This window comes from Ornithorhynchus anatinus, chromosome 10 (genome assembly GCF_004115215.2).
Source record: "Ornithorhynchus anatinus isolate Pmale09 chromosome 10, mOrnAna1.pri.v4, whole genome shotgun sequence".
Classification (NCBI taxonomy): Eukaryota; Metazoa; Chordata; class Mammalia; order Monotremata; family Ornithorhynchidae; genus Ornithorhynchus; species Ornithorhynchus anatinus.
Genome location: NC_041737.1, coordinates 51,555,340 through 51,572,431, shown reverse-complemented (window position 1 = coordinate 51,572,431; position 17,092 = coordinate 51,555,340). Strand labels below are relative to the sequence as shown.

Sequence of the window (17,092 nt, the reverse complement as noted above, 5' to 3'; positions counted from 1 at the left end):
CGGGCTCTGTCTCCCTCCGCAGGGCACGGGGGGCTCATTCGGCATCGACACCGAGGAGTACGAAGCCATGCCGGTGGAGGTGAGGCTGCTGCCCCGGAAACTGCGCTTCTTTTGTGACCCCACGATCCGCGCCCGGCTGCCCCGGCCCACCGCCGCCCAGTGAGGGCTCCCGCGAGGAGTTCGACAGGTGCCCTGCTGCTTCCCCGGGGCCCCGTCCGTGCGGCCCCGGCGCTCCGGGGCGGGGCCGGGACCGAGGCCCGGAGAACGTAAGCCGGGGTAGGGACTTGGCTGGATCCTCGTCGAGGGTGGACTCCGGCCTCCCGGTGGGGCGGCCCGCCGCCTTTAACGCCCGCCCCCGCCCTGGCGCGAGCAGGTTCCTTGGGGAGACCGCATCTCACCCACAACAGTGGCCCACCTGGGGCCCGTTGAGATGGGTTCCTTCTCCCAAAGGTGTCCATCGGGGCCCACGAGACCTGGGGCGGCTTCTGGGGCCGGTCACCCCAAGGACCTGTTCGGGGGAGGTTGCGTTTCTATTATCGTGTTTAAGGGAGAAAGGGACCATTCCAAACCCACCCCGTAGCTCCCCCGGCTCTGTAAGTCCTATCTTGTTCCTGCAACCTTTAACCGGAGGGCCGGGTTCCTAGACCTAGACCGCCACCACCCCAGCTCCCTCCTCCCAAATCAGTCAGTGGTATTTATCGAGCGCCTACTGTGTGCAGAGCACTGTATTAAGCGCTTGGGAGAGGAGGTACATTCCCCGCCCTCCCAGGACCCTCCGAAAAGAGCGGCCTTAGTCACCCGACAAAGCAGGGCCTCCCCGTTTCCTGTCTCCCCCCAATCCTCTACCCTCCTTGTTCCCCGTCACTGGCCATCCCGTGGTCTTCCCCACCCCACATTAGGAACGTGCACATTAGCAGCAAGCACGAGGACAACGGCGGTTTAGTTTGGCAGGGTTTATTAAAAGAATCTGGTCCCAAGCAGAATAGTCACAGTCAGTACCTTTTGGATCAGTAGTTCTCCTCGGGTCGGGGCATCCGGGGGGCCGCTGTCCCCTCAGGTGACGCTTCCACCCCTAGAAGACGCGTGGCCTCCGCCCCTGCCCGCTTCTCCCGGACCGGGCCCCGGAAAGCCTCCCCCGTCCGCCCGGCCCCCGTCGTGGTCGGATACAAAAATAAACCTCCCATCTCACGTAAGAAAAAGACGGACTTCGTTCCCAAGTCCCGCGCTCCTCTCCCCCACCCGGCTGCTCCCAAATCCGTTAGCCCCGTAGAACAAACATACTCTGTTGCATCGGTCATAGTAAAAATACAGAACGAGATTTTTGCTTTAAAAAAATCACATTATCTGGGGGGGGAGAAAGGGCGGGGGGGGGGGCCGGAGCGGGTCCAGGCCCCAGAGGGAGCGGGAGGCAGGAAGGGCCAGTTTGGCCACCCGGGTCCAGTCCTATCGCCCCTTCGCCGCCGCGGCGGCCGCGGCCTCGGTGACAGGCGCCCATCGGGCCGCGCTCCGCCCCTCGAGGCTCGGTCCGAGGCGCGGTGCTTTCTCCTTGCCCTCCATTCTCAGGCTTGATCCTGGGGCGGAGGGGTGGGGGTGGAGAACGGGGTCCCCGCTGTGTGATCCGGCCTTCGGGACGGGGAGACGCACCCTCTTCAAATGCTCCTTCTGCCCCTGACCTTTTGGCTCCGGTGGCCCATCCCCTTCCCGGAGCGCCGAGGGGGCCGGAGCGGCTTCACAAGCGAGAGGGCTTGAGGGGGCCGACGGGGTCAGAAACGAGGCGGGGACAGGGAAGGATAGGGTACGGGGACCGGCACGGGGTTAGACGCTAGACAGGGACGGGTTACTGGGACCGGCATGGGGTTGGAGGACAGACGGGATAGAAGGGAAGGGGGTTAGATACCAGACAGGGGCAGACGGGGATGGGGCATCTGAGCCACACCTTGGTGCCCGGGAGAAGGGTCGGGGGGTCCTGGGGGTCCCCCACCCCCTCACAGATTGCTTTTTTACTAGCAAGAACACCTCTAGGTTTCCAACTGAAGGCTCAAAGCAGCCAATCTCAGGATCCCGCCGCATCCACGACGGTGGCGGTGAGAAGACGCCCGGCTGCGGCCCCGTGTGGGCCCGGGCCCCGGGAGCCAGGGTCTCCCCCCCGGCCCGGGGACCCTGCCCCGCCCCGGGAACCCTGGCTCTTCCCTACTGCGGCTGACGCACCAGACAAACTCCGCCCCGGCTGCTGAGGTAGAACCTGGGGTTGGCCAGAGTCCCCACCGACCCCTAGGTACGGCACCCCCACCTAACCCACCGAGGCCCGGTCTCTTCCCGTCGGGGAGCCGGGGTGGGGCGGGACCTTAGAGACCCGGATCGGCCCTCGGCCCCGGGTGAAAAATAAGCACTTTACAATAATGACTGTGGTTCTTAAGTGCTCTCGCCCATACGTCGTGGGCAGGGAATATGTTATATTGAGTTGTAGTCTCCCGAGTGCTTGATACGGTGCCCCGCACACAGTAAATGCCCGACCGATACCGTCGATCGACTGATTGCCAAGTACTTTTACAAGCGCCGGGTTAGAGACGATGCAATCAGGTCGGCGGGGAGAAGCAGCGTAGTCTAGTGGACGGGGCCCTGGCCTAGTGGACACGGCGGGCAGGTGGCAGAGCTGGGATTAGAACCCAGGGCCCCGGATCTCACTTATAAAAGGGGGAGATAAAAACCGCAGGCTCCCCTTCCTCACAGAGACCCTGTGAGGATAAAATGAGATGAAGTGAAAGCGCTGTGGACTACAAAGAGCCGGAGACTGCGTTTGGGATTCAGTGATCCCAGCCCCCGCCCTCAGCTTGGGTCGAGAGGAGCGGCGTGGCCTGGTGGCGAGAGCCCCGGTTGGAGAGGTCGCGGGTTCTAATCCCCGTTTCGCCACTTGTCCGCTGCGTGACCTTGGACAAGTCACTCAACTCCTCCGTGCCACAGTTATCTCATCGGTAAAATGGGGATTGAGACCGAGCCCCACGTGGGACAATCTGATCACCCTGTATTCACCCCGGCACTCAGAACAGCGCTCGGCCCGCAGCGGGCGTTTTAACAAATACCGTAATTTTTATTCTCAGTCCCCGGGTGGGTCGGGGGCTTCTCTTTAGCACCGGTGACCCCGGAGGGGCCTGACCTCAGGAAGAGGCCCCCCCCGCCCCCAGAGTCCGCTCGAGCCCCCGCCACCTAAGCCGCCACACTCGACGGCGTTCCTGCCAGCGGACTGTAAACTCCACAAGGGTGGGGATCCTATCTACCACCTACCGTAGCGTAGGAGGCGGTCTGTTAATAATAATAGTGATGATTGTATTTATTAAGCACTCGCACGGTACTGTGTAGTGGGGGAGAAGCAGAGTTGCCCAGTGGTTGGCGCATGGGCCTGGAAGTCAGAAGGACCTGGGTTCCCAACCCCCTTCCTCCACTTGTCTGCTGTGCGACCTTGGGCAGGTTACTTCACTTCTCTGCGCCTCGGTTACCTCATCTAGGAAATGGGGATTAAGGTCGTGAGCCCCGTGCGGGACACGGACTGCGTCCAACCTGATTAACTTGTATCCACCCCAGTGCTTAGGACGGTGCCTGGCGTCCAGTAAGCGCTTAACAGATAGCACGTTTGAAGAAAATACACAGGTGGGCATTCCTTACGGTCCCTGCCCCTCGGGACACTCTCCCGGAGCCCCACACACGGCGGGCGCGCACCGCCGGCGGAGGCGGCGGAGCGGCCCTCGAGCAGTAGGCCGGTGGGCCACCGAGCGGGCCGCGCCGGCCGCTCGTGAGGGAGGAGCCGCGGTGCGCCGAGGGTGAGCTCGGCCCCATCTCCCCAGAATGAAGCGCGGTCCCCGGGGCCGGCGTCCACGGGCCTGGCCGCTTCCCAGCCCAAGCCCGCCCAAGTCCGGACGCTGACTGGAGCTAAAGACGCAGCGGCCCTTCGGGGACCCCTCACCCCTATCCCCCGAGTCCCGCTGCCGTCCCCTCCCCGACACACACGCCGATCTGTGGCCCGAGAGCCCCCTGCCCGGCACCGCTGGCAGCCTGGTATCGGGCTGAGGGTGGTGCTTGCCGCTTTGGGCAAGTCACTTGACTCCTCTGTGCCTCAGTTACCTCATCTGCCAACTGGGGACGAAGGCCGTGAGCCCCACGTGGGACAACCTACCTGGTATCTATCCCAGCGCTTAGAACAGTGCTCGGCCCATAGTAAGCGCCTAACAAATGCCATGATTATTATCCACTGGGACTCGCGCCCCGACCCCGGCAAACCGGGGAACAAGACGAGCACTCTCAACCCCGTGGCTCCCTCCGCGACCACGGCGCCCCAACCCTGCACCCCCTCCTCCCCGGCTGCCGGGGACCCCCGGCTCCCGAGACCCTCTCCCTCCGGGCCGGGGTCAAGGGACCGAGGGAGGAGGGATTCCTGGGCCGGGACCTCCCCCGGCCCCCCGGCGCCGACCGTGGAACTCGGACCGCTCTCGGCCGGACCGAACGGGGAAGTCGCTGCCCGTGGGAACTCACCGCCGGCGGGAGCCGAAACGTGGGAAACGAGAACCGCCACTCGAGCGCAAAAAGGGAAATGTAGGCCGGGTGATCTCGCTGAACTCTTGACCTCTTCTGAGTCCTAGAGAACAAGCTAGCGTTCGTTTCGGCCCCCCGCGCTCGAGAAACCTGGCGGGCACGGGCCGTCCGTAAGCGGGAGCGCCTCGGGGCCCGAGGCCGGGCCGCGGGTGATGCCCGAAACCGCCGGCGGGCGACTCCCAAGACCGACGCCGGGGGAAACGGCCCAGGGCCCGGGTCTCCCCTCGGGTAGGCCGCTCCCATCCCTTCCCCGCCCCGTGCCCGGACCCCCCCGGAGAGGCCGGACCTCCCCCGCCTCCACCTCTAGCCTCACGGGGCGGACTGGGCCCCGACGGCGGCGGCGCAGCGCGGCGGGTGTCGGTAGCCAGAGGTCCGAGCCGGGACGGGGAGGAGATCGGTGCGTGGCGGGCCCGGGAGGAAAATGGAAAAAAAAGATCCCACGGGTGGGAGCTTTATAAATACCTTTCTGTAGAAACCTATTAAATAAAAACGGGAGCGGGCACCGCCGGCCCCCGGACCGTTCGGGGGGCGGTCCCGTGCGGGTGCGTGCCGCCGCCCCTTAGGGGCAGCAGGGGTTATCGATGACCAGCATGACGTCGATGCCGTACACCTCCAGGAGGTCCATGAGGAAGCTCCGGTCCCCCTGAGGGTCCAGGCCCATGCCGCGGGCGTGCTCGGCCGTCAGCGTCTTATCCTGGCTCGCCGACACCTCCAGCAAAGTCTGGAATATCCGGTTGTTCTGCTCCATGAAGAAGCTGATCGGGGAGGCGGCGGGAGGGCGGCGGGAGGGGGGCCGGCCCCAGGCGGCGGCGCGCAGAGGGAGAGAGGAGAAGGGGCCGTCTCACCGGGGACGGACGGGCCGACCGACCGAGGCCGGTGGGGGAGCCTGCCTGAGCCGGGACCCCCACCCCGGGATCCTCGGTGGGGGGGGGGGGGTCGACTCCGCTGGTCCGTGAAGGGCAGGGAACGTGTCTGCCAATTCTGTTCTCTTGTACTCTCCCCAGTGCTCAGTACAGTGTTCTCACAGAGAAAGTGCTCCATATATACCACCGATAATGATAATGATGGCATTCGTTAATCCCTTAGTCTGCGCAAGGCACTGTTCTAAGCGCTGGGGAGGGTAATGAGGATGGTGGGCCCAGCCTGGGACTGGAGGAGGAAGGGAGGGAGCCCCACGTACTCTCCCCAAGCCTAACGGGACTGCGGGGTCGGGGGGCGACGGGGAAAGCGGCCCCCACCCGGAGCTCCCGGGACGAGGAGACCAGGGAAGCAGCGGGACCCGGTGGAAAGAGCACAGGCCTGGGAGTCCCAGGTCCCGGGATTCTAATCCCAGCTCTGCCACTCGTCCATCGCGTGACCTCGGCCAAGTCACCTCACTTCACTGCACCTCAGTTATCTGTAAAATGGGGATTACGGCCGTGAGCCCCGCTCGGGACACGGTCCGTGTCCAACCCGATTATCTCGTATCCACCTTCTGCTTAGAACGGTGCCCGGCCCATAGTAGATGCGTGACAACTACCATTCGAAAACCACAGCGATAGCAGTCACGGTATTTAGCAAGCTCGTTTGGGGCAGGGAATGTGTCTGTCTGTTGTTACAGTGTACCCTCCCAAGCGCTCGGTACAGTGCCTTGCGTACAGTGCGCACTCAAAACCAAATGAATGAACGAAAGCCATCCCAGTCCCTTAATCTAATTTCCTTAGGCTGCGACCCCCTTCGGAGGACAGAGATTGGGTTTCCTCCCGCTTGGCACGCTCTACGCATCTCTACGCACACCATGATGATGATTACGGTTGTGAAGATGATCAGACGGGACACCCCGACTCTCCCCTCCCTCAGAATCCGGGTCGGGCCCGGCCCTGGCTGGCTAAAGAGTTGCTGGGTCCAGGCTGGGCAGGGGGCCGTCCGCGGGGTCCCCGGGGGCTCCCCGAGTGTCTGATGCACTGGGGAGCGGGGTGGACACTCACAGGATGAAGAGATCCTCTTCGCAGGAGGTGCTGTCTTCTCCCACCTCCTGGGAATACAGCAACATCTGCCTGGGGGCGGGGGAACTAGTCAAACCCAGCCCTCCGGCCGGCCCGCCCTGGGATGTCCCTCCCCGCCAGGCCAGCCCCACCGGGGCCCTCGCCCGCCCCCGTCTCCCGTCACCTCTGGTCGTTGAGCCGCCGGTATTTCTCCTTGTCGGCGCTGTTGACCTTCAGCAGGGGCTGCAGGTGCTCGTGGTGCGTCCTCACGTTCTGGTTGTCCACGTAGACGTCGTACAGGTCCCGCTTCTCCTCGAAGATCTTCTCCGTCGTGCCTGCCGGAAGCCAGCTCCGCGTCACCTCACGCTCCAGCGGCGGGAGGGCCGGGTCAGCGCTCCGGGGGCGGGAGAAGCAGCCGGGGATTCCGGCCTCGCGGGGCCCCGTCCCGCCCAGCGCGGTTACCCCGGAAACGGCCCCGTCGGAGCCCGGCCTGGGTCCCCGGGCACCCCGGCGGCGGGATGGAGCCGGAGGGGGCGGGATGGAGCCGGAGGGGGCGGGGGACCGGCCCAGAGGGGTGGGGGGAAGGGGCAAGGACGGGGCGGGCACGCGTAAGGGGAGCGACTCGGTACTCACAGGCCACGTAGGAACCTTGGGTCTGCAGGCTCTCGATGTCGGCCACGTTCACGTAGAAGAAGGGCTTGGAGTCGGGCACGGCGCCCCCGACCCCGGGCAGAGACACATTGGCCAAGCAGCAGCAGCAGTACACTGCGGACACGGGTCGGGGGGGCCGGGGACCGTCAGCCAACTGGGGTGCCGGACGCGCCCCCGTCCGTTTCCGGGGGATGGGAACGGGGGCGTTGGCCCGGAGGCTCTTCCTGACTAGATGTCCCAAAATCCCCAGGGTTCAGAATCACGTGGACCGTCGACCTTTAGCAGTCGTCCAGGGAGGTAAAGAGGTCGGGGTAGAGGCGGGAGGGGGCAAGGAAGGGAAAGGAGGTTTGCGGAGATATGCCCCCGCGGAGTCGGGCTTGCACATTCCGGGTCCGGGAAGGCGGCGGGCCCCGGCGTCCCAGCCGTCTGGCCTGGTCCGTCCAGGGCCCCCGGCGCCCGCCCTCACCAACTTCCTCACCCGCTGCTGCTCCTGCGGAGCCCGGGTTCCCCCCCTTCTCGGCCAGGACCCCCGGGCTCTCCCCCGGCGCCCCGTCCGGCCCCTCCCTCCCTCCGCCCCGCCGGCCGGCGGCAATCACCTCGGTAGCACACCACTCCCACGGGTGGGGGCGAGAAGATGAGGATGCGTTTGCGGAGCAGGGCGAACTTCCAGAGGACCAGGATCTGTTCCCCGAAGAACTTGATGAACTGGGACATGCAGCCGGCCGGGTGGGTGATCTGGCCGGGCAGAGGAGACGACGCAGGGTGTCGGGCCGGGAGGCCCCGCGGCCTCTCCGCCAGCGCCCCTCCCTCGTCCCCCGGCGCCCCCCGCGCCCCACTCCGCGCGAGGCTCGGGTGCCCACGGGGCCGGCCGGGGGCGGAAAGGTGAGCGAGAGGGCCTCCGCCATCTATTTGCGGCCCGGTGGAAGGGGCGCGGGTCTGGGCATCAGAGGACCCAGCTTCCCCTCCCAGCTCCACCACTTCCCCGCAGCATGACCTCGGGCAAGTCACTTCGCCTCCCCGGGCCTCGGTACTCCCATCTGTAAAACGGGGCTCCCCCTTAGAACGTGAACCTCACGGGGGATAGGGACCGCGTCCCACCTGATGATCTTGGATCTACCCCCAGGGCTTAGAAGAGCGCTTGGCACCTAGTGAGCGTCGCTGTCACCGCCCTGACCCACCTCACCTTCATCTCCGGGTACATGTATCTGTGGAGGGAGGGGAGCCAGTGGACGGGTTGCTGGGGGTTCGGGGTGTCCCTGCCCACGGGGAGCACGCCTTTCTTGTCTTCGTAGAAAGCGGCCAGGTGAGAGTAGTATCCGGGCGTCTCCAGCTGGTGTCTGCACAGCACACACGGTGACCACCCCTGCCCCCGCCGGCCCGGCGGCCACCGGCGACCTCCGGCCCTGGCTTTGCCCCGCGTCCTCCCGGCTCCCTGGGGAGGCCGAGCCTCCTCTCTCCCGACAGCGCCGGCGGGACAGGGACCCGCCCAGCGTGGGGGGCGCTGGCAGAGGGGGCAGGGCTGGAGTCCGCAGCCGCCATCCTTCCCAGGGGTAACTCCGGACCTCTCAAGGGGACGGGGGCACGGACGCGGATTAGCCTCGCTCCCGCCGAGACCATCCCCTCCCACCCCAGACCGGGTGCCGGGACGCCGCGCCAAAGGACCCCCCGATATCATCAAAATCCCGGGACAGTCATTAGTATTAGTATCGCTATTATCATCGTCGTCGATAAGGACTTTCTAGCAAGTTCATGTGTCCAAAGGGAGAAAGAGACTAATGGCCCCCAGGGTCCCATCCCTGCCCCCTGAAGATGCCATCCCCGGGATGAGGCCACGCCCCGACGTCCTGGGCCAAAGGGTCATCACGGGGCGGTCTGGGCTAACTCGAAGCGCCCTCCCAGCCGGCGACGGGAAGGGGCGCCCTCAGAAACCGGAGCGGGGAAGGTGGTGGGAGACAGAGGGGGAATATCTAGAATCCGGGGCGGCGATGACCCCAGGATGGACAAGGGGTGACACGCGGAGGGTGGACGTGCGCCCCGACGACAGGCGCCTCCGCACGCGTGCGCGTGGCCGCTTACCGAACTTGGTTCTCCAAGAAGTGCATGTAACGGTAGAGCAGGGTGTAGGAAGGAGACAGAATGCCCACGGACTTCATGCGGGCACCGCGCTCCAGCTCGCTCTCCACGGGCATGTTGGCGAAGCAGGCCAGGCCGAAGAAGGCCCCTTTCCGGAAGTATCTGGGGACCGAACGGCCCAGGGTCACAAGGGGCGGGGGAACGTCGGGCTCGGACCCGGGGGTGGGCCGGAGGCGAGCTTCCGCGCCGGGAGCCCCTCCGGGGGGCGGGGGAGGGAACCGCTTCCAGGGTCGCCCCGGCTTGACTTCCGGCGTCCCCCGGCCCGGCCCGGCCGCCTTGAGACCGCAGCAATCCCCCTAAACTGTCCGCCCAGCACGGACCTCTGATCCAGCGGGTGGAGGAGAGGAGCAAGAGCCGAGAAACAGCCCACCTACGGCTGAGACTCCCTCTCTTCAGGACCCCCGCCTCCTCAGGCGCCCAAACCATCCCGGGGAGGTTGGGGGGCGACCGGAGGGGTGAAGGGCTCAGCCTTCCTTTATTCCAAGAGAATGAGGAATTTTCACAGTGACGGAGGAGGGGACTGAAAAACTTCCAAGGATCCCCTCTAGACTGTAAGTTCAAGTGGGCAAGGGTAATGTCTACCAACTCTGTTATACTGTACTCTCCTAAGCGCTTACTGTAGTGGTGCACGTAAGCGCTCAATCCATACCACTGACTGAAGAATCCAGAGGAAGCCCACCTCCCCCTTTAATAGCGGAAGATGGCTCCCCACCCTTCATCCCCGCCCCAGGACACACGTCAGGGGAAGCAGCGTGGCTTAGTGGCTACAGCCCGGGCCTGGGAGTCAGAAGGTCATGGGTTCTGATCCCAGCCCTGCCACTTGTCTGCTGGGTGACCTTGGGCAAGTCACTTCTCTGTACGCCTCCGTCGTCTGTGGAATGTCTGTGTCTGTCCCGATCTGCTTGTATCCAACCCCGGCGCTTAGTACAGTGCCTGGCACATAGCAAGCATTTTACATATACCAGAGTTATTATTAGAAAGAGCCCTCCTGGGAGGACGAGGGGTGGGGGGCGAGGGAAGAGGGGGAGCAGAGGGAGCTGAATACGTACTTACATGAAATCTGACTGGATTTTGTGGGACCCGCTGGCCATGGATTTGAACTCGACTCCTTCCAGGTCAATATCCTGGGGCAAGCACCACTCCACCATGTTGCCTGGGGGGTGAGAAGGGCCCGGCTCAGGTGGGGCCACCGTTCCCCAGGACAGCCGGCCTGGACGGGCCCAGGCGACGGGAGCGACTCACCTGCGTCCCACTGCCCCGCTCGGGATCTGGCAGGAGGCCCTGAGCGCGGGGCGTGGGAAGCCAAGGTGGGCCGGGGTCAGCGGTCCAGGAAGGGGGGCGGGAGCAGGTCTCTATAGCCAATGGCTGCCACAAACGGACACATCCCGGGAAACCACAGACCAGAGCTGATGAGTCACGGGGAGCCGGGGGGGGGGGGGGGGGGGGCGGCCGCGGCCAGGGCAGCGAGAACGGGCCACTGCGGCGACCCCCCTCGCTCCCACCCTCCCGCTGCCTGGATCACCCCCCCCCCGGCCTCCTTCACCTGAGGCAGACCGCCCACCTTCCAAGTCCTCCTGAAAAGCCATCTCCTCCAGAAAGCCTTCCCTGACTAATCTCTTACTAAGTATAAGGATCTGTAATTAAGCGCTGTGTGGGCGGGGTGAGTATCAATATGCTTGGGGGTACGCATGGGTGATGGAGAAGGGAGTGGGGAGGTGAGGGATTACTCACGGAAGGCTTTCTGGAGGAGATGGCATTTAAGTAACGCCTTGGAGATGGGAGAACGGAGTCTGTTAGATATGAAGGGAAGGGTCGTGAGCACGGGAGCGGCAACGAGAGACGAGATCGAGACACGGGGAGTAGGTTGGTATCGGCGGAGTGAGGTCTGTGGGCTGGTTTGAAATGGGAAAGGAGGTCAAGTAGGAGGAAGAGCTGACTGAATGAGAAGCAGTGTGGCCTAGTGGAAAGAGCACGGGCCCGGGAGTCAGAGGGCTGAGGTTCTCATCTCGGCTTTGCCAACTGTTACCTGGGTGACCTTGGGTAAGTCACTCTTAACTTCTCTTTGCCTCGGTTAACTCATCTGTAAAATAGGAATTGAGACCGAGAGCCCTTTGTAAGACAGGAACTCGGTCCATCTTGATTATCTTATATCTACCCCAGCGCTCAGTACAGTGCCCGGCACATTGTAAAGTGCTCAACAAATACCATAGAAAACGACGCCTCGAAGCTGACGGGGAGGAGTTTCCGCTGGACGCGGAGACGGGTGTACAGCCGTTGGAGGTTTTTTCAGAAGTGGGGAGGAGTGGACTAAACTTTTTTTTTTTTATAAAAATGATGTGGGCAGCAGAGAGTATAATAGGGACTGGAGATGGGGAAGGGCTGGAGGCAAGGAGGTCAGCAAGGAGGCCGACGCAGTAGTCAAATGACAGGCACTTTGAGCGGAAGCAGTTTGGATGGAGAAGGTCAGAATCTGAGACGTAGTAAAGACAGAACAGGATCGGGCCACTGACTTAAATACACCCTAGACCTCGATTCCTCGCTGCCCTTTCGCTCTCACATCCTTTTAAACTTCTCCATCCTACCTGTTCTTCCTCTACAACATTCCCCGCTCCTTCCTCACCACCCCAACGGCCGCCACTCGGGTCCGATCTCCTGCCACACCCATGTGGCCGCCTCGCTGGCCCCCCTGCCCCCGGCCTCGTCCCGCTCCAAGCTACAGTCGCCGCTGCTCCACAGATCACCTTTGTTCAAACTACAATCTCTCCCTTCCTCTACCCTCTCCCGTTTCGCCCCACGGCATCGGCGACCCGGATTTGAGCTCCCGGTTCCTCTGTTTATTTAATTCAAGGTAAACACGGCATTAAGGGAAAGTCACGCGACAGTTCCGGCAACCAAGTCCCCCCTAGAGAACTCTTAGCCGTAAGGGGGGTGTGGCCTTCCCGTTCGCATCAGTAGTCGCGGTATCGATTATACGCTTACTGTGGGCAAAGCGCTGGGAAAAAAAATACGTGGATGTGGGATTCGGTCGCCCCGAGGGGCTCGCGGTCAAAGGATGAAGGGGGAGCTCCATGGCCTCCCTCTGCCACGTGAGCACGAGCTAGCCCAGTCCTTGGGACTTTCTCCTAAATGTCTAACTTCAGCTCGCGCTCGGGCTCCGAATAAATCCGTCGGCGTGTCCCGAATACATAAGCCAGTCGGCCCATAGGCTCCCCAGCTCAAGGTGAGGGGCCTGACTCTCTCTCCTTTCCACTTAACGACCCCGGGGCCAGGATCCCTCCGACTGGGGCTCCCAGGCCGGCGGGTTCGGCGGACTCCGCCGGCTCAGAGTCCGGCCGGAGCCGGGCGAAAGCGCCGCCACGCCCGAGAGACACCTGACAGGAAACAAAGTGGTGAAAGGAGAGGGCCTTGGGCAATCCGGTCGCCGGGGCCTCCCGCCTTCGACGCTAGCAAGCCAACACCCTCGCGGCCCGTCCCCTCCGCCGCACCGGCGACCGCACCGATCCCGGGGATGGGCTGGCCCCTCCGGACCCGGCGGCTCCGGTCCCATATTATCGAGGCGCAGGGCCGGGGAGGACCGGGAGCCGATCGGGGGCTCCATTCCCGAAACGAAGCAGAGGCCCAGAGAGCCCGGTGGAAGGAGGGGGACTCTTCTTCCTCGTGAACCCCACCGGGCCGTGCCCAGGTCCAGGACCCGGAAGGGGGCCCGGTCGGGCCGAAAGGCGGGCCGGCTCTCCGTGCGGCCCACGGGGCGCTTTCTCGTTTCCCCCCCGGGCCTCCCTCTCGGCCCGCATCACCAGCTGTCTGGGAAGGGGGGTGTTGCTGGCCGGGCGGCCACCTCAGTGGGATCTGTCTATGGTACTGGGCTTCGAGGCAGGCAGGAAGGGGGCGAGCCGCGAGCCTTCCGCTCGGCCCGAGGGGAGTACGGGACGGGGCCGAAACGGGGGCCCTTCCCTCCCCAGCCCACAGGGTCAGCTCCGATTCCGCTCAGCCGGGCACCGAGCCCTCGCCCGTCAGCCTCAAACCCAACCCGCACCCGCCATCCACCCCAGGTGGCGTGGCCCGGCGGAACGAGCGCGGACCCGGGAGTCAGAGGTCACGGGTTCTGACCCCGGCCCCGCCACCTGTCCGCCGTGAGGCCACGGACCAGTCACTTCGCTTCTCTGGGCCTCAAGCCGTAAAACGGGGACGGAGACCGTGAGCCCCATATGGGACAGAGACTGCGTCCGGTTTAACCTGTGGGCGTCCGCCCCGGCGTTCTTCGGTAGTTTAATCCGCGGGTGTCCGCCCCGGCGTCCGGTACGGTGCCCGGCGCGCGGTAAAGCGCCCAACGGGTACCGGTATCGTGACCCCGGGGCCGTCTCCCCGCTCGCTAACGAGAGCTCACGTCAGCGATCTCGTCCAACAGACCCCCTCGGAGACCCTCAAAACGGAGTGGCGGCGGGCGGCGGGGGGCTCGGGCAGACGCGAAAGGCTTCGGTTCCGACGGGCCTCCCGTGGCGGGGGGGTCCCGGCCCCGCTTCTCCTTTCTTCCCTGGGGTCTCCGGGGGTCGGGGCGACCCTCTGCCGCCCGGCCTCGACAAGCGGGCAACCCCAGGACGGGGCTCGGCCTCCCCGCTCCCGCCGGGGCCCCGCGGCCTTGGCCCAACGGGCACGAGCGAGACCGGGGGAGGTTCCGGCCCGGGTGGGAGGTCAGGGATTCGGGGTTTGCCGGGGGGCGGTTCGCTCCAGGGGGCGGGAACCCGTCCGGGAGGAAGAACCCGCAGTCGGGCCGAAACTCCGCGGGCGTCGCTCCCCGTCACGACGGGTCTGGCCTTCTTCCTTAGGCCTCCGGCCCGGGCGCCGGCGGGCACGGCGAGCTACCTGGGGAGGGCGGAGGCGACGAGGGGAGGGGCCCGGGGGGCGACGGGCGGCCTAGGGCGACGGGACCAGGCCGAGAAACTGAATGGCCGGCCTCCGGCCACCCCGGGGGGCTCACTTCCAAGGGACCTCCGGGGGCGTCGTCCATCCGGATCATTCATCCGTTCAATCGTATTTATCGAGCGCTTCCAGTGCGCAGAGCGTCGCACTGAGCGCTTGGAAAGTACCATAGGGCAATGGCGGGGCGATCCCTGCCCACCACGGGCTGACAGTCGGGGGGGGGGGGGGGGCGGGGCGGACATCGAAACAAATAAACGGGCATCCGTATAAATGGGTAGAATTACAGATGTGCGGATGGGGCCGGGCCTCCCCGCGGGGGTCCCGGGCAGGCCGCGGCGGGCACGGGCGTCGGGGGTCGGGGCCGGTTGCGGCTGGGGGGCGGGGGGGGGGGGGCTTACCGGTGCGGGGGTCGAAGGTGACGACGAAGACGGCCACGATCTGGTCCTCCTCCTCCTCCGGGCGGCCCGCCCCGGCCCCGGCCCCGGCCCCGGCCCCGGCCCCGGCCCCGGCCCGGGGCTGCGGGGCACGCTGCGCGGCACGCTGCGGCGGGGAGACGGCGGGGCCCTCGGCCCAGCGCAGCAGCGGAGCCTCGTCTCCCTGCTCCACCATGGCGAGCGGCGGGCAGGGGCCGGGGGGTGGGCAGGGGCCGAGGGGTGGGCAGGCCGAGGGGTGGGCAGGCCGATGGGCAGGCCGATGGGCAGGCCGGAGGATGGGCCCGGGCGGTCCGGAGGCCGCGGGGAGGGACAGGCCGGCGGAGCGGAGCGGAGGGGCCGGGCCAGGCCGGGCCGGGCCGCCCGCCCTTTTCTCCCCCGCACCTTCCTCCTCCTCCCCTTTTCCCCTTTTCTCTTCCTCTTCCCCCGCCCCCTTCTCCCCCTCCTTCTTCTTCCTCCTCCTCCCCTCTCCCTCCCTCTTCCGCTTTCCCCGCCCCCTTCCACCCTCCCTCTTCTTCTCCTCCCACCCCCTTCCTCCCTCCCTCTTCTCCTTCCCCCTCCTTTAGCCCCCTTCCTCCCTCTCTCTTCTCCTTCCCCCTCCTCTAGCCCTCTTCCGCCCTCCCTCTTCTCCTCCTCCCACCCTCTTGCTTCCTCCCTCTTCTCCTTCCCCCTCCTCAAGCCCCCTTCATCTCTCCCTCTTCTCCTTCCTCCCCCTCTAGCCCCCTTCATCTCTCCCTCTTTTCCTTCCCCCTCCTCTATCCCCCTTCATCTCTCCCTCTTCTCCTTCCTCCTCCTCTGCCTCCCTTCATCTCTTCCTCTTCTCCTTCCTCCTCCTCTAGCCCCCTTCATCTCTCCCCCTTCTCCTTCCCCTAGCCCCCTTCCACCTTTCCTCTTCTCTTGCCTCCTCCTGTAGCCTTTCCCCCTCCCTCTTCTCCTTCCCCCTCCTCTAGCCCTCTTCCTCTCCCTCTTCCCCTTCCACTAATCCGCTTCTTCTCACTCTTCCCCTTCCCTCCCTCCGTTCAGTCAATCTAGTAATGGAATCTACTGAGCGCTTGCTGTATGCAGATCACTGTACCCGAACCCTGAGCGTGAACTTCCCTTTTCCCTCCCTCCCCCTCACCAATCCCCCTCCCCCGGCCAACCACCTTCCCCAGTGCCCCCTTCCCTCGCCAGACAGGGCTGCACATTCGGAGAAACCCTGGTGGCCGGCCCGACCCCTTGAGACGAGGCCCGATGCCTCCGATCCCCCCAGGGGGGTGGTCAGGCTGGCAGCCGTGCCCACGTGGGGGTGGGCGCCTGGGCGGCCCTCTGTCCGAGGGGCCTCCTGGGCCTTCTCTCTCCCCCCAGATCCTAGGACTCCTTCCCGCCCTTGAAGGGCTGAGGGCAAATGAAATCCTCTCCAAACTGCAATCTCCAGAACCGGCAGGCTGCCTGCCTGCGTCCCCTCCCCAGTCGGATGCCGATTATTACAGTTACTGTGGTATCTGTCAAGCGCTTACTGATAATGTGGTAAATACACGATAATCGGATCCCGAGAGAAGCGGCGTGGGCTAGCGGATAGAGCCTGGGCCCGGGAGTCGGAAGGACCTGGGCTCTAATCCCGACTCTGTCTTCTGTGTGACCTTCGGCGAGTTAACTTCACATCTCTGGGCTCAGTTACCTCGTCTGTAAAATGGGGATTAAGACTGTGAGCCCCAGGAGGGACATGGACTGGGTCCAACCCGATTACCTTGTATCTACCCCAGCGCTCAGCACGGTGCCCGCACGTAGCAAACACTTAACCAATACCGTTAAAATAAAATAAAGACCGTGAGCCCCATGTGGGACAGGGTCTCTGTCCAACCTGGTGATCTTGCATCTACTCCAGCACATCGTTAACATAGTGCCTAGCACATAGTGCTTAACAAATGTTGTTTTATGCTGTCACTTCCAACCCATAGAGACTCCCCAATGGCACACCCCACCTCCATCTGCAATTGTTCCGGTAGCGTATCCGCAGACTTTTCTTGCTAAAAATACAGAAGTGGTTTATCATTGCCTTCTTCCGTGCGGCAAACTGTGTCTCCACCTTCTATCGTCTCCCGTGCCTCCGCTGCCCAGAATAGGGGAGTTATGACTTGGAGTGGATTGCCTCCTTCTCACTAGCCACCGTAGGAATGGAATGGATGGGCCTCTGCTCGACTCTTCCTCCCGCCGCCGAGACCGGTCCCGGAAACTCTCCGGGTGCGATCACGAGAGGGGGCTTAACAGATACCTTAACAAAATGGGACTTGAAGTCAGAAGAGCAGAGAGAATGGGTATCGAATCCCCATCTTGCAGATGAGGAAGCTGAGGCACGGAGAGGTTAACTGGCTTGCCCCCAGTCACACAACAGGCAAATGGTATAAGGAGGATTAGAACCCAGGTCCTCTG

General features: G+C 64.4%; 2 protein-coding genes across 7 annotated transcripts in view; one reads left to right on the top strand and one right to left on the bottom strand.

Moving 5' to 3' along the window:
- The window catches only part of AGK (acylglycerol kinase), a 38,141-nt gene extending 36,806 nt beyond the window's left edge, over positions 1-1,335 (top strand). For all 4 annotated transcript variants that reach the window (XM_029073492.2, XM_029073495.2, XM_039913244.1 and 1 more), the window contains one exon: positions 23-1,335. In XM_029073492.2, coding sequence (XP_028929325.1) covers positions 23-163 — 141 coding nt within the window. In that variant the 3' untranslated portion in view covers positions 164-1,335. The remainder of the gene's footprint in view (positions 1-22) is intronic.
- A 3,671-nt stretch (positions 1,336-5,006) lies between these two features.
- DENND11 (DENN domain containing 11) lies at positions 5,007-14,877 on the bottom strand. 3 transcript variants are annotated; one of them, XM_029074120.2, is made up of 9 exons: positions 14,648-14,877; positions 10,386-10,485; positions 9,276-9,434; positions 8,383-8,536; positions 7,796-7,934; positions 7,182-7,313; positions 6,733-6,883; positions 6,552-6,620; positions 5,007-5,339 (listed from the first exon to the last, which is right to left on the bottom strand). In XM_029074120.2, the coding sequence occupies exons 1-9, from the start codon at positions 14,856-14,858 to the stop codon at positions 5,144-5,146; spliced, it is 1,311 nt and encodes a 436-aa protein (XP_028929953.1). In that variant the 5' UTR covers positions 14,859-14,877; the 3' UTR covers positions 5,007-5,143. The 3 variants fall into 3 exon arrangements, with proteins under 3 accessions (XP_028929953.1, XP_028929954.1, XP_028929955.1); XM_029074121.2 differs by lacking the exon at positions 14,648-14,877 and adding an exon at positions 11,064-11,315; XM_029074122.2 differs by lacking the exon at positions 14,648-14,877 and adding an exon at positions 10,575-10,692.
- Between the last annotated feature and the right edge of the window lie 2,215 nt (positions 14,878-17,092).

What these genes read in the sequence shown, in the direction of transcription:
- DENND11 (XM_029074120.2), bottom strand. Translation starts at nt 14,858, where the DNA reads ATGGTGGAGCAGGGAGACGAGGCTCCGCTGCTGCGCTGGGCCGAGGGC. An exon ending in GGGAGTGGTGTGCTACCGAG is followed by an intron (nt 7,314 to 7,795) that starts GTGATTGCCGCC and finishes CCGTGTCCGCAG; the next exon opens with TGTACTGCTGCTGCTGCTTG. An exon ending in GAAGAGGATCTCTTCATCCT is followed by an intron (nt 5,340 to 6,551) that starts GTGAGTGTCCAC and finishes CTCCCCGATCAG; the next exon opens with CTTCTTCATGGAGCAGAACA.